The following is a 15,129-nucleotide window of genomic DNA, read 5'->3' on the forward strand; positions in this document are numbered from 1 at the left end:
AAGAAGAAGAAGAAGAAGAAGAAGAAGAAAGAAGAAAGAAGAGAAGAAGAAACAAAAAAAAAAGGCAGGCAGATGTGAAACCAGTTGATTTCTCAGCACTTCGTCCTGTATTTGCTCAGTGAACCTTCCTGCAATGTCATGGGATGATAGAACCACAGATGGTGAGCAGCCTTCAACAGGCTGTGGTTTCCTTGTCTCTATGGGGAGATGCAGTACCAGAGACCAGGTAGGCAGGTGGATGTGGGCTCTAGCCCTGCCCACCTTCAGCTGGAGGAGGACCAGGGTCAGGCCCAGGGTCAGGAGCAAAAACTAAAGTGAGGAGCAAATGGGGAGGGTTCAGAGTGGCCAGTAGCCTCAGAAGACTGCACAGGCTCATTCCAAGGCCACTTAGGAGCGAGTTTATGAGCATCAGGCATGAGATGCCTCCGCCTGAAGAAATATTGATTCTTAAACTGTAAAACAGATCATCCAGGAGCCTGGGCTCTACAAGGAAGAATGTGTAATCAGGATTGGAGAAAGACTCATCAACAACCTAGGCAGGTTACCTTGCTTGCTGAAACTGAGGCATTTTCTGCAGAAAGTCAAGGACTGTAGCCTTCACTATGGATTGGTGCTCAACATCAAGAAAACAAAGATTCTCACCACTGGGATAATTGGCATCACCATGATAGACAGAGAAGAGACAGCTTCAGCTTGCTTGGTTCCACAATCAACACTCTTGAAACCAGCAGCCAGGAAATCAAAAGATGAATTGCATTAGGAAAGTCTGCTGTCAGAGACCTCTCCAGAATACTGAAGAGCAATGATGTCAGTCTGGAGACTAAGGTGTGCCTGATCCCAGCCATTGTCTTTGCAATTACTTGCTATACATCAGAGAGCTGGACAATGTCTAATGATGCCATTAAGTTATGGTACTGGAGAAGAGTATTGAATATACCATGGACTGCTAAGAGAACAAACAGATTTGTCCTGGAGAGGGTGAAACCAGGCTGCTCCTTGGAAACAAGAATTTTGAAGTTCCATCTGACAGACTTTGGGCATGTTTCAAGGAAGGACCAGTCCTTGGAGAGGGATGTCATGGTTGGAAGGGATGAGGGATAGTGCAAGAGAGGAAGACCCTGGATGAGATAGATTGATTCAGTGACTAGGTTAATGCAGGTAAGTGTGTCAGAAACAATGAAGTTGGCTCAGAATAGAGCAGGATTCAGGGCTGTTGCACGTAGAGTTGCTATAAGTTGCAAGTGACTCAACAGCACATAACAACACAATAACAATCATACTCACCTCCAAAGAACTATGAAACCATTAAGATATATGTTAATAGAACATACAGAAGGAGCTTTGAAAAGGAACAGAGGAGAAGTTATCCAGTCTTTTGAGATGAGCTTATCTTTGAGGTTGTGTCTTGTTTTGGCTGTGAGCTTCCTGGTAGCCAAGGCAAAAGGGGAACCTGTGAGTCATGTGGTTTGTGTTGTCTAACACTAATAAAGGCTTGGTTGGAATGCATCAAAAAAGAGGAAGTTATTGTGTGGGCGTGCTTCCTCTAAATCCATATTAATCTGGATCCTCCCAGAAGCAGACACTGCAATGAAATTTAATATACAAGGATTTCTTAGGGGATGCTCCTGTGTGGCAGAAAAGGGAGAGGGAGCTGTTGGAGTTTGGGAAACTGTCAGAGACTATGATGGAGAAGAAAGGGAGGAGGGGTTGAGTGTGAGTATCTTAGGCTGATGCATAGGCAGGATGGTTGCAAAATTTGAGACGTCCAGTGTTGACCATCAGAAGTCCTACATATCCCCTGGAAGGTCCTGTTTCCAAATCCTGCATCATCCTAGTGCTGGCTGGCAAGTGTAGCCTTGGCACAGAAGGATGTGCATCTTGTCCAGTTAGACTCCTTGTAGTGAGAGGTCCTACCACCCTGTGTCAGGTTGTTGTATTGTTGCTGTAATGCTGCTGTGATCCTGGAAACTATACCACTGGTGTTTCAAATACCAGCAAGCTAATCCATGGTAGGATGGTTTCAGTGGTGCTTCTAGACTATAAAAGACTTGGAGAGAATGTTTGGTGATCTACTTCCACAAATTAGCAAATGAAAACCCCATGGTTAGTGACAAGAAGCTGCACTGCAATCCCGAAGGCACTTGGTTCAACACCACCAGCTGCTCTGCTGGGAGAAGAATGGGCAATCTCCTCTCATGCAATTAACTGACTCTGAAAACCCACCAGGGGGTCAGCAATGTGTTGGTTCCAACTTGACAGTGCACAATAGCAACAACAATAATGATAGTGACAAAACATGTCTGTGTCAGTCTCATTCAAAATGGACTCAAGCATTACATCATGGTAATTGTAGGGAGCCAAACCAGGCAATGCTTTGTTCTGTTGTGTGTAGACTCACGGCCGGTAAGCAATGGACCACAAAGTTGGAGGCCAGCCAGGCATGTTCTTGGGCACCATACTTTCCAAAAGTCAGGCATTTGTTCCCACACCACCTTCACGCTTTGCTATGCAGAGTGCTTCCTGTCCTAGTACTTGTCTCATGTTTTTCTTTATAATGGCTTTAAATTAATTCCTTCCCCCTATATTATTGAGATTTGAATGAAAGTTTATAGAGAACTTGGATTTCCATTCATTCATTGTTGCATGTTTTCCTCCCTGTCCACCCCTCCCCCAGTTCACTTTTCTCTCTGAAAAGAAAAAAAAATTCTTTGATTGTTTTACAAACGCCCCCCTCCAAGTCCACTTTATTACGCAGCTCTTATTTTGAACTCTTGTCATGCAAATAAAATCTGATCATATATAAATGAATTCCTTTTTAAATTATAGCTTCTACCTCAGCAATAGCCATGCAATCATAGTTAAAGACCTAATTATATGGTGATTTTTTTTTCTTAGTTCACATTAAACTAAACGCTTAACTACTCATATTTTAAGTTGTATGCCACCAAGAATCACCTCTTACGCCACCAGCAGTATATGCATTGGATGTTGGGAAGTGCTGGTTTTACCAAGAACACAGAAAGACAAATATAACCCAAAATAGAAAAACAAAAACCCAAGTTGCCACCTCACTTTTTTAGAAGCAGATGGATGTTCAGGGCTTCTCCCCCAAAGGAGCCTCTGGATGGGTTCAGACCACTGTGAATTATCCACCAACTTTTCCATTGCTTGTTTGGCACTTGGCAATATATGTCATTCAGACACTCAAACTCCCTGCCGTACAGTCATTCCAATTCAGAACAAACCTCCAGCAGATTTTGGAAGCTGGGAATCGCAGCAAGAGGCGACAGTCCATCTTTCTCTCAAGGAGGTGCTGGTGGGTTCAGATGGCTGAAGACTTTGGGTTGACAGCACAACTGGCCACAGACCATGTCCCCAGTGCTCACCCAGTGACTCCCAGAAATGCTGCCACTAGAAAGGTTGTGTTCATCGCCAGTGTTGTACTGCTTGCCTTGAGATCAGCTTGAATCTGATCTCGTGGGTAGTCCCTGAGGCTCCAGGAAGGTCTTGGGAGTGAGGGTGGTGGGGAGGCCTGGTTGACCCAACTCCCTGGCTGTGTCACCAAGCTCTATTCCCTCTTTCAGATGTGGAGCTGGACCTCCTGAGGAGCGTGCAAGCTGTGCTTCGGGAACTCGGAGACCAGGCCCCGGCTCTGCAGAACAACCAAGGTAGGGAGTTGGGGGTGTGTTCATCTGCACTGTCTGTCCCTAGTCACCAGCCGGGCCCAGTGATCTCTGTCCACACGATTGTCCCAGCCTGAAGCTGGAGTGGTGAAGGCTGCTCCCTCTTGCTTGACCTGCTCCCTGCTCAAGTCTCCCCCAAATGTTTAGTGCATGAAGATCTGCCTCTTCCTTGGCCAGTCCCCTCCTCCAACTCTATTTCCAAATAAAATCCCCTCAGCACTGCAGAACTTTCAGAACTGTAGCTCAGGAATACTGACCTGCAAGCCTTGATGCTCATGCATGCTCCCTCTCCTGTCCCTTAACCTCGGCAGAGAACGACAGAGTGGGGCTGTCCCTGCTGGTGTTCCTTTCCTCTCCTCCCTGGCCTGACAACTGCCCATGTAGGACCTGCAGATGCAAATCCCCCCACATGTGACCAGGCCTGTGGCATTGGAGCCGAGCCCCTGGCTGAGGGTCAGACCAGCTGGGGCTCCTGGGCTCTGCTCAGATAGATCTCCTCTAAGAACCTCCTTTCCTGGGTGCTGGGCTCCTTCTTCTCCCTGCACAGGCATGTGGAGATGGTCCCTGCACAAGAAGGTGGAGAGAGATCCCAGGAAGAGCCCGGCTCTGGTTCGTATCCTGCTCAGAGAACTGGAGAAGGTGGGTCCTTGGGCTCCGGGAGACACACAGAGTTGGAACAAGAGGGGTTAGTTGGGTTGAAGGCTCAGCTCCATTAACGTTGTATCTCCTGAACATGGGTCATTTGATATGTAGGACTCCTTTATAATTTTGACCATAATAGTCTTCTCGAGGGCAGAGTTGGTTCTGTAACAGAATACTCACCCTCTGTGCAGGAGATCCAGGTTCAATTCCTGGCCCAATGGATCACAATGGTCCAGATCATGGAGAGGGTCTGGGACCAGGCAGTGTTTTGTTCCACTGTGCTTGGAACCACAGTAAGGTAGGGCTGACTCCATGACCACTAACTAACACCCTGTATCTTTACATAAACAATGTTTTCTTTTAATTGTTTTATTTACATTAACATATCTCAGTGTGTGAAGTGGTTGACTTCTAGAAGGTGGCTTCTCTTGTTTTGGTGAGGGTCAGGTCTGGACTGTTTGGTTGGTTTTTTTGGCTCACAATTGTGTGTGAGCTGTGTGGATTTGTCAGGTTTAGGAGCTGTGGGCTGGAAGCCTCTTGTTTAGAGTCAACCAGGAACTGGTTGGTGGGCCTTGTATTTAAAAGGTGGATTGGGATGAACATTCTTCTAAGTGGTACAGCACTGGTCTGTCAATTTACCATACTAAGGTAACTTGGGGTTGCTGTAATTTTGAGTGCTGTGCCATCAGTGTGTCAAATGCCATAATTGTTACCCATTATGGACAGTGTTTGGTGGAGCTCCTAGATTGAGACAGGCTTAGAAACAGGAGTGGCATCCTTTTCCTAAACAACATGCCTCTGGAAACTCTATAAATGTAGAGAAATGACAATAGTTCTAAAACTGGGTTCAGGTTTTTTGTTCATGGCATTGCTATGAGTTGTACTCTACTCAATGACACTTAACAACAACAACAATAGCATGACTATAGATGAAAAAGCAATATCTCTTGTAAAGATGATACCAAAGGCATAAACATAAAACCATAATGATGAAAACTTTTGTAATTGTCTTTGTGATATCTAAAATTTTCATCATACCATAATATCCTGTGTGCAGCTGTTTGGGAAATGGCATTAAAGGAGCCTCAAGGTTGGGAACTTGCTTATAGCTTTGCCCGGCCCTGAGTCATTGACCTGTCCACCTTCCTGTAGTTCCTGGGGGCCACTCTTTACTCCTCATGTCACAGCAGGGATCCCTCCCCACCTGAACCCCTGCCCTGGCCAGACTGCATCCTGTTTTCCATCCCCCTTGAAGTTCCTGGGTAGAAAAAAATGGGTAAGAGCTCAGCTGATAACAGACACTATGACAGCTCTTGTCCACCTAAGGTGCCGAAAACTCAAAACCTGAAAATCCTGAGGAGCACAATCCTGCTCCAATACACCTGGGGATGCCCAGTTACACCTGACGTCCTGGCAACTGGTTTACCTGTGTTGAGATGGAACACTGCGTGCCACTCTCCACTCCTGCATCCTCCAGCTTGTAAATGTCATGTAATCTCCTGTTTTCCAGGCAGAAAGTGAGGACCTCCGGCACGTCATCATTCCCTTGCTTCACACAATCATGTACGTGCTCACAAAGGTGAGGAGGGGTTGAGTGCAGGTGGTGATGGGACCCATGCAATGCCCCTTAGAGACACCAGTATCTGCTGGCACAAGTCTGGCAAACTATTGTAATGCCAGCTCCTATCTGGCTTCTATGCACCATGGTGGTGGTGATGTATACCATCGAGTCGGGACTGACTCATAGGTGACCCTCCAATGGGTTTTCAGAGGCAGTTAATTGCACAGGAAGAGATTGCCCATCCTTCTCCCATAGAGCAGCTGGTGGATTCAAGTTACCCACCTTTGGGATTGCAGTTCAGTTTCTTACCATTAGGCCACCAAAACTCCCACTGTTGTTGATTGTCATCAAGTCGAGCACAACTCATAGTGACCCTGTGAACAAAAGGCCTGAAGCCTTTCTTTAACTATTGTCATTTATCAAAGCTCATATAGTTTCCAAGGGCATGTTATTTAGAAAGTGGATGCCACTTCTGCTTCTAAACTGTGCCCTAAAAGGGAACTTCAATGGTCTAGCCCATAGGAAGAGGCACTTGGAACTCAAAAGCTGAACCTCTCTTGTGATTTGATTCCACACAGTATTCCAAGAAAGAAAGGTGGGCAGTCTCCTCACATGCAATTTATAGTCTCGAAACCCCTCTGGGGAGTCAGCTGTGAGCTGGTTTCAACTCAGTGGTGATGAGTAGAGAGTGAGAACATGCTCTAATATGTGATGAGACACAAGCGCAAAGGCAGTGGGGAAACTAAAGCAGAGAGGAGAGTGAGTGTGTGGAGGGTTTCAAATGCCAAAGTAAGGCCTCAGGCTTTCTCGTCTGTGTGGTGGGAGAGAAAAAGGGATCCTATACAGAGGAAAATGCAAACTCATTACCAATGAGCCAAAACAGACTTATAGCAGCCCTCCCTTGGGTCTCAGAGGCTGTAAAATTGCACAGGAAGAGACTCCCCATCTTTCTTCTTCAGGGTTGTTGGTGGATTTGAACCACCAGAGAGATACCCCCTTTGAATTAGCAGCACAATTCCCTATGAAGGACGTGATGAATGAAAAGTGTGTTGGAAGAGTAATTGAACACCACAGGAGTAAGATTGCCCAGAAAGGAAGAGAAAAGGAGCCATTCTGAGGTGGTAGAGCATCCAGGACAAGGGTTGACTCTGGAAGAAATAGGGAGCAAGGTGAGGTAGGAGCAGAAGGAAGGCTCAGGCCTGGGGAGTGCCTCAGGTCTGTGAAATGAAAGGAGAAGCCAAGGCTATGCTCAAGAGGTAATTCCAAGGTTACTTTTCAGACATAATTCCAGGGTTAGCCTGGAGAACTGTAGAGCTGTGTGAACCTAAACAAGCAAAGAGTTGGGAGGGGAGTAATTTATTAGCAGAAAATGTGGAGATGGATTTCCATCTTGTGGGTGTCTTGGTTATTGAGTGCTGCTGTAATAAAAACACATGAGTGGAAATCGAACCCTGGGCATTCTACAGAAGGGAAATAAGCTAACAGCGTTGGTTATCTGCTATGAACAGGGAAGACCCTTTCTTGGAGCAGCTTGGAGAACAGTAGCTGTACGGGAGGATTTTGGGAAGCTGGCCTTCACGGCGTCCAAGGGTGGGACACGGTCTTCTGAATCTCAAGGGGTGGGGCCACAGCCTCCTTGGTTTCAGAGTTAGATCTTTGCCAATTTTGGTTCTGGAGCATAGAGTTGCCTTTAAGGTTTGCAAGGGGTTGGGGAGAAGGATGGACATCCTCATATTATGTGACTAACTGCTTCTGAAAGCCTGCTGGAGGGTCAGCTTATGGGTTGGTCCCGACTCTACGGTACCAACAACCACAGGGGATTGGAACGACCATCCAGGGCTGAGGGAGTGGAGCTGCCATGTCTAAGAGATGAAAGAACAGAGTCTACTGACTTCACTTTCTTTTAAGACTTGAGAAGAGTGTTTAACATCTACATTCACAACAATATTCTCTTGTTCTTTCCACACCCATTCTCTAAAAAGTGAAAAACAAAATGTTTGCTGTAGCTGTCCTCATGTCCTCCTGAGCCCTCACCAGAATGACCTTGGACAGTAATTCTACTAACAGCCTCTTCAAGGAATTCTACACTTTTATTATTATTAGGTCTCTTAAAACTCTCCTAACCCCTGCTCATTACCCAACTCTAAAACCACTTCCACATCTTAGGTGCCTGTGTGAGCAGCAACCTCACTTTTCGGTGCCACATTCTATCTTGGTTCTCTAGTGCTGCTGTAACAGAAATACCACAAGTGGGGTCTTGAACAAACAGGAAGTTATTTACTCACAGCAGAGGAAGCCTGAATTCAGGCTACTGGTTCCATGTCCTCTTCTGAGTTTCTGCTCCTGGTCAAACTTCATATAGTTTGACATCTCCCCCCCCACCCCTTCTACTTCCTTGCTTGCTTATTTGACTTTCTTTATAGCTTAGAAAAGACAGATTTAAGACACACTCAACACTAGTTTTTGGCACTCTCGTGACCTAGTGGCAAGAAGCTGTGCTGTAAGCTTGAAGGCACACGGTTTGAGGGCACCAGCTGCTCTGGGAAAGAAGGATAAACAATCTCTTCTCATGTGATTAACTGCCTCTGAAAATGAGCTGGAGGGTCAGCTATGGGTTGGTACACAACAAGACCACCACCACTAACTTTGTCTCATGAATGTAACAAAGGCAACTTGTTTTCTAATGGGATTAGAATCAAAGGCATAAAAGTTATTCTTTACAGCACTTGTTTTGGGGGCACAATTCAATCTATAAGAATACATTTGAGTAGGGAGTCTAAGAGATATGTCTTATATCTTGGTGCTGGGAGAAGGCTGGAAGCTGTAGATATGCAGGTCATGAACAGCCAGATAAGTAGGGTTAGAAGTGTGAGCTCACAGCCTGTTGTCAGGCCTCTGCTTTCTCTCCCTACCTCACCCCATAACCACTCCCACCCCCAGGACCTTTCATGAACCAGAGCTCTGGGCACCCCAACATCCCCCTCTCTCCCAGGCCACAGGCATCACTGAGGAACTCTATCGGAGGACCTACACCTTTTGCATCAAGTTACTAACCCTGCCTACCCCCTACTGCACGGTGGCCTTGGATTGTGCTATCCAGCTGAAGACAGAGACAGCTGTTCCAGGTGAGAGCCACCATGACTGTTTTCTCCCTACTACAACCTCAGTGCCACCCTTGCCTCTTCTTCTAGGCTTCAGGGGCTCAGTAAGTCTCAGCGTCCTCATGAGAGATGGGGAGTCTGATATTTAGGGCCTACTTGACTTACGTGGTCTGTTTGCAGGAACACTGTATCAGAGAATGGTCATTGCTGAGCAGAACCTGATGAGTGAGCTGTACCCCTACCAGGAGAGGTGAGTGACCCAGAAAGCTGCTGCCTTTGGCCCTCATGACTGGGGGACTGTGTGACAACACCACAAAAGAGAGGCTGGCTTGGGCTTCTCAACTGTGATATCTGTCTAATAGCTGCAAGCGTTTTCAAGGGTAGGTGGGACATGTTTTCTGGAGACCAGATCTCTTTTAAAGAGCCTGAATTGAGAGCTGGCCCACTCACATGCAGAGGGTGGAACTGGTCACAAGTTTGCTCCTGTATCTCTGGTTCCACCCACATCTTGTCCATGGCTGTGATGGAGCCTTGAGCCAGCCATGCAGCTGCAGGTGGTTCCAGGATATCTCTGTTATAGGAGCTGTGGCTGAGGAGTCAAGTGAGAGACGGAGCTTTCGTCTGTGCGTTCTTGGATGAGACTAGGGAAGTGAACTGCTTACTTGGAGGGACTGGTGCAAGTGGAATGTGCCACTTCTTTCTCTACAGGGAGTCTGTGACTTGACACTAACAGATTCAGTGTGGGTTAAGCTTGAGGCTCTATGTTCATGAAGGGTGGGGGAGGGATTCTAAGAAATTAGGGCTGGAGAATTATAACCTGGCAGAGGCTGGGAGGAGAAAGTGGGTGAAGGTGACAGAGTGATGGGAGAAGACATGGCTCTCTCAGGTTCAGAGCTCCAGTTTCAGATGGAAGGATTGAAGATAGTTCCTAGAGAGAAACATGATCGCTGGACCAGGTCCTTTCACAGAAATACAATGAGCTGGAATGTATCAATACACAATATTGGGCCCCCTTTTCTATATGAAGATAAATGGACTGTAGCTGAATAAGCAGCTCCCTCTCTGAAAGAGATATATATGCTCTTATTTGCCACAGTCCTCACCACTCCCTATTCCTCATTTCATTGGTTTTTGAACGTGAATCTCTTGTTTTAGGAGGAACTCAGTAATTTATCTTCATTAGTTCCCTTCTCCTCGCCCACCTCTGCCGTCAGGGTATTTCTCTTCGTGGATCCTGAGCTGGTCTCTGCCTCTGTGTGCAGTGCCCTGCTGCTGGAGATCGAGGCGGCTCAGATGCAGCAGACACCAGAGGCCTGCATGCGCCACGTGGTCTCCCACGCCCTGCAGGCCGCACTGGGCGAAGCCTGCCACGCTGCTGCTCTGCAGAAGAAGCTGAAGGTAACTGCTCCACCCTCAGGCCTGGCTAGTTCCAGCCCAGCTCCTTGCACACTCACGCCAGGCACCGTCTCCCCTTCTTCTATTTCATAGTTGCTTTCTGCCTTAAAAAAAAAAGGTTCATATTTACTGAGGAAAATCTAGGGATGGGAGTGGGGAATGCAGATAAGTCAAAGAAGAGAATGTGAACATACATAGTTTTCAGACATAGTTAACAACTAACTTTTAAATGTATGTATTATTTTTATAATACTGACAATGATAATCCTAATAGGCACCACTTCTTGAATGCCTGTTAGATTCTATGTACTGTCTCATATTTTTTTCAAGTTCACACCAGAACCCTCTGAAGTAACTTCTATCTATAGGTGGGGGAGGGGAGGAAGGCAAAGAGAAATTGATATAAAGTGACTGAACCTGGATTTTAACCCAAATCTATCTGACCTCAAGCTTATGTTCAATTGTCTTCTGGTCTTTGTATTCATACACAATTTTTTGTTTTGTTTTATTTTGTTTTCACATCCAGTTTTATATTCTGAAATAGTTCTTTTAGTTGTCTAATTCTGCCATACCAGAAATGACCACAAGAGGGGGATTTAGCAGATTAATCTATTTTCTCAACAGTGTAGGAGGCCAGAAGTCTAGATTCCCGGGCACCAACTCCAGGGGAAGACTTTCTTTCTCAGTCAACTGTGGGCAAAGGTCTTGGTCTCTCTGAGTGTCTTATTCTTGCGCTATCTTCATGTGGCTTGCTATTTCTCTTTTTCCATCTCTGCTTCCATCATTTATTTGTTCTCTTTTCTATTTCAAAAGACTTAAAGACACACCCTATACTAATAGAGAGCTCTGGCGGCTTGTTGCTGTTGTTACGTGCCATCAAGTCACCTGCTACTCATAGTGACCCTGTGTACAGCAGCTCTGAAGCCTGTCTTGTCCTGAGCCAGTCTCACTGACTCTGACACACCAACCCCCACTGCCACAGTTACTGTGTCAATCCATCTCATCCGGGGTCTTCCTCTCCTGTGCTGTCCCTCTACCTTTCCGAGCATGATGACCTTCTCCAAGGACTGGTTACTCTTGGCCACATGACCAAAATATGTAAGATGGAGCTTCAAAATCCTTGCCTCCCAGAAGAAACTTGGTTTCACTCTCTCCAAGACAGACCTGTTTGTTTTCTTGGTGGTCCGTAGTATGTTCAATACTCTTCTCCAGCATTACAATTCAAGGCATTGATTCTTCTTCTTTCATTCTTAGTCCAGCTTAGTCCATCACCCTGGTGCATAGTAAGTTAACTGTGAAAGTCATGGCCTGGATCAAGTGCACCTTAGTCTCTAGACTGGCATCATTGCTTCTCAACACTCCGGAGAAGTCCCTGAGAGTAGATTTTCCTAGTGCAATTCTTTTGATTTCATGACTACTAGTGCCAAGAGTGTTGATTGTGGAGCTAAGCAAGCTGAAATTGTTAACAACCTCAATCTCTTCTCCATCTCTCATAGTGCTGACAATTGGCCTAATGGTGAGAATCTTTGTGGTCTTCTTCTTTTTTTAAATCTTTGTCTTTTTGATGTTGAGTTTCAATCCATATTGAAGACTACAGTCCTTGACTTTATGCAGCAAGCACTTCAGGTCCTCCTCAGTTTCAGCAAGCAAGGTTGTGTCACCTACATAACGCAAATTATTTATGAGTCTTCCTCTAATCCTGATGCAACATTCCTCCTCATAAAGCCCAGCCTCTTGAATGGTTTGTTCTACATACAGATTAAAAAGCTGTAGAGACAGAATGCTTCCTGATACACTCTTTTCCTGATTTTGAACTATGCAGGGCTTCCCTCCTCTGTTCTGAGGACTGCTTTCTTGTCCAAATACAGGTTTTGCATGAGCACAGTCAAGTGTTCTGGGATTCCTATTCTCCTCAAGGTTAATTACAGTCTGTTGTGACCCACACAGTCAAATGCCTATGCATAGTCAATGAAATACAGATATACATTCCTCTAGTACTCTTTGCTTTCAGACAATAGTCCATTTGACATTGGAGATAATGTCTTTAGTGCCACGACCTCTTCTAAACCTAGCTTGTGTTTCTTGTAGTTCTCTGTCAATGTCCTGTTTCAGCTGTTTGTTTGTGGGTTGTTTTTTTTTTTATAATCTTCTGCAGGATTTTGCTTGCTTGTGATATTAATGAGATTTTTCTATAACTTACACATTCTGTCGAGTCACTTTGTTTTGGAATGAGACTAAATAGGAATCTCTTCCAGTCAGTTGGCCAGATAGCTACCCTCCAGATCTCTTGGCACAACCTGGTAAGCATGTCCAGGTCAGGTGGACATCTGTTTGTTGAAATATGTCAGTTGGTATAAAATCAATCCCTGGGACATTTTTTTTCCAATTCCTTCAGAGTAGCCTGAGCTTCTTCCTTCATCACCATTGTCTCTTAGCTCATGTTTATTCTTTCATATTATTCCTCTCCTCAGTACACATCACTTATATCTTTAGAATACCATCCCTGTGGTTAGCACTGGATCCTGCTGAGGTTCTTGTCTCATTCCCCTTCCCCACCATCCTTGACTTCCCCTTCTTGTATAAAAGCCCCTTTGGAGAGTGCACCACTCACTGGTGTTCCTGATTCCACTAAGCTACACTGTTAAGCCAAAATCTGGGGTTACAAAAAAATTTTTTAAAAAATTTATTGTTAATTTCAGTAAAAATTTACAGAGACTTTGGATTTCCATTAATTCATTGTTGCACTTTTCTCCCCTACCAACCCTCCCCCTTAGTACACTACCCTCTTGGAAAGTAAAAGAAAAATTCTTTCATTGTTTTACAAACCCTCCCCCAGGTCCACTCCACCATGTAACCTTCACTCTAGACTCCTGTCATGACAGAAATACCTAATCACATACCCCTTTTAAACAGTTTTCTCCCTCATATGTTTCAGTGCAGTATATATTACTGAAACCATCTTTCTCAGTCTCCCCCTAACCCTGAGGTCAGTCCCATTTTATAACAGTGGCATCATGCAGTATTTGTCCTCTTGTGACTGAGATTCTTCACTCAGCATAATGTCCTCCAGGATCACCCATTTTTGAATAATATTGCATGAGTTCTTTGTTTTCCAATGCAGCATAGTATTCCATTTTGTGAATATACCACAGCTTCTCTATTCATTTGTTTGTTGATGGGCACTTAGGTTGTTTCCAACTCCTTGCTATTGTGAACAAAGCCACCATAAACATGGGTGTGCATGTATCTGCTTGGATGTCAGTTATGGTCACTTTGGGGTATATTCCCAGTGGTAGCATTGCTGGGTCAAATGGTATCTCTATTTGCAACTTTTTGAGAAATCACCATATTGCCTTCCATAGTGGTTGCACCATTTTACACTCCCACCAACAGTGAATCAGGGTTCCAGTTTCTCCACAACCTCGCCAGCATTTGTTGCTTGCTGTTCTGTTAAATTTTGCTATTCTGACTGGGGTGAGATGATATTGCATAGTTGTTTACTTTGCATCTCTCTTAGAGCTAGGGATTTTGAACTTTTCTTCATGTTCTTGTTAGTCATCTGAATGTCTTCTTCGGTGAAGTGTCTGTTCATATCCTGTGCCCATTTTTCTATTGGAATATTTACCTTTATCTTATTGCGGTGAAAAAAAATCTTTATACTCAGGCATTTGAGGAGCAATGCTTTACTCATCTAGTGAAGAGATAGAGAAAGGCCAGCTTTAACTGGGCATCATTCTCCCATGACCAGCAAGTCATCCCCTGCATTCACTGACACAGTCGAGGAACCCCACTCCGTCATCATCAGGAAAAGACATGGATGTGGGTTTGGTCTGGTGCCACATAATTCACAGGTTCCTGAGAATGTTGCCATGTGTTCCAGGAAGGAAGGAAGGGATGTGATTCTAAGCTCCGATAGGTTGCGATTTGGATCAAGGGAGCCCACACTCATCTTGTTCAAAAGGCCAGATAAAAACCTCTGTACAGGATTCAGTTGTGAGTCACACGAGAGGCCCTCTTAGATGGCCTCTAATGTGGGACACTGTCCTGCCTGGCAATTGGTATGGCTATTGAGCACATAGGGAGCTCTCGTGGCTTAGTGGTAAGGAATTGCACTAGCAAGCCAAAGATACACAATCTGAATCCACCAGCTACTCCACCGAGAAAGATGGGCAACCTCCTTCTGTGCAATTTACTGCCTTTGAAAATCTGTTGGAGTGACAGACTATGGATTGGTTCCGACTCCACGGTCAGAGCAGCAATAACATTGAGCATGTGGAGAGGTGAAAGCTTTCCTGTTCGAGAGTTTGCCAAGCAACTCAGCAGCCCAACAACCCTTCTGGAGACTCTAGTGAAGGCTTGACTCATCAAACACCGTACTGATGAATACACAATCACTACAATAAAAAGAATTTATTAACATTGAAACATTTTAGGAAGTAGCATTTTCTCAAGAACCAAGGACACTGAAGGAAGAAGTCCAAGGTGTCACTGAAGGCCTAGGTTTAAAAAAACAGTAAGGCATCAGCAATTATAAAATATCCATTCATGTGTTCAACTAACAGATGCAGCCTGGACATGTTGTTGTTGTTGTTGTTATGTGCCATCGAGTCATTTCCGACTCATAGCGACCCTATGCACAACAGCTCTAAACCCTGCTCTATCCTGTGCCAACCGCACCGTCTCTGACACACCCATCCCGATTACCCCAGTCACCGAATCAATCCATCTCATAGAGGGTCTTCCCCTC

The 15,129-nt window shown here is 45.2% G+C and overlaps 1 protein-coding gene across 1 annotated transcript in view; it reads left to right on the plus strand.

The window, feature by feature from the left end:
- Positions 1–207: 207 nt before the first annotated feature.
- Positions 208–15,129, plus strand: part of PIK3R6 (phosphoinositide-3-kinase, regulatory subunit 6) — a 66,088-nt gene continuing 51,166 nt past the window's right edge. Inside the window, exons 1-7 of the mRNA XM_006900522.1 lie at positions 208–226; positions 3,585–3,668; positions 4,231–4,322; positions 5,836–5,904; positions 8,879–9,011; positions 9,168–9,237; positions 10,250–10,385. Coding sequence (XP_006900584.1) covers positions 208–226; positions 3,585–3,668; positions 4,231–4,322; positions 5,836–5,904; positions 8,879–9,011; positions 9,168–9,237; positions 10,250–10,385 — 603 coding nt within the window. The remainder of the gene's footprint in view (positions 227–3,584; positions 3,669–4,230; positions 4,323–5,835; positions 5,905–8,878; positions 9,012–9,167; positions 9,238–10,249; positions 10,386–15,129) is intronic.

Source organism: Elephantulus edwardii, unplaced genomic scaffold (genome assembly GCF_000299155.1).
Source record: "Elephantulus edwardii isolate Elephantulus edwardi_28Jun2011 unplaced genomic scaffold, EleEdw1.0 scaffold00286, whole genome shotgun sequence".
NCBI classification, from domain to species: Eukaryota; Metazoa; Chordata; class Mammalia; order Macroscelidea; family Macroscelididae; genus Elephantulus; species Elephantulus edwardii.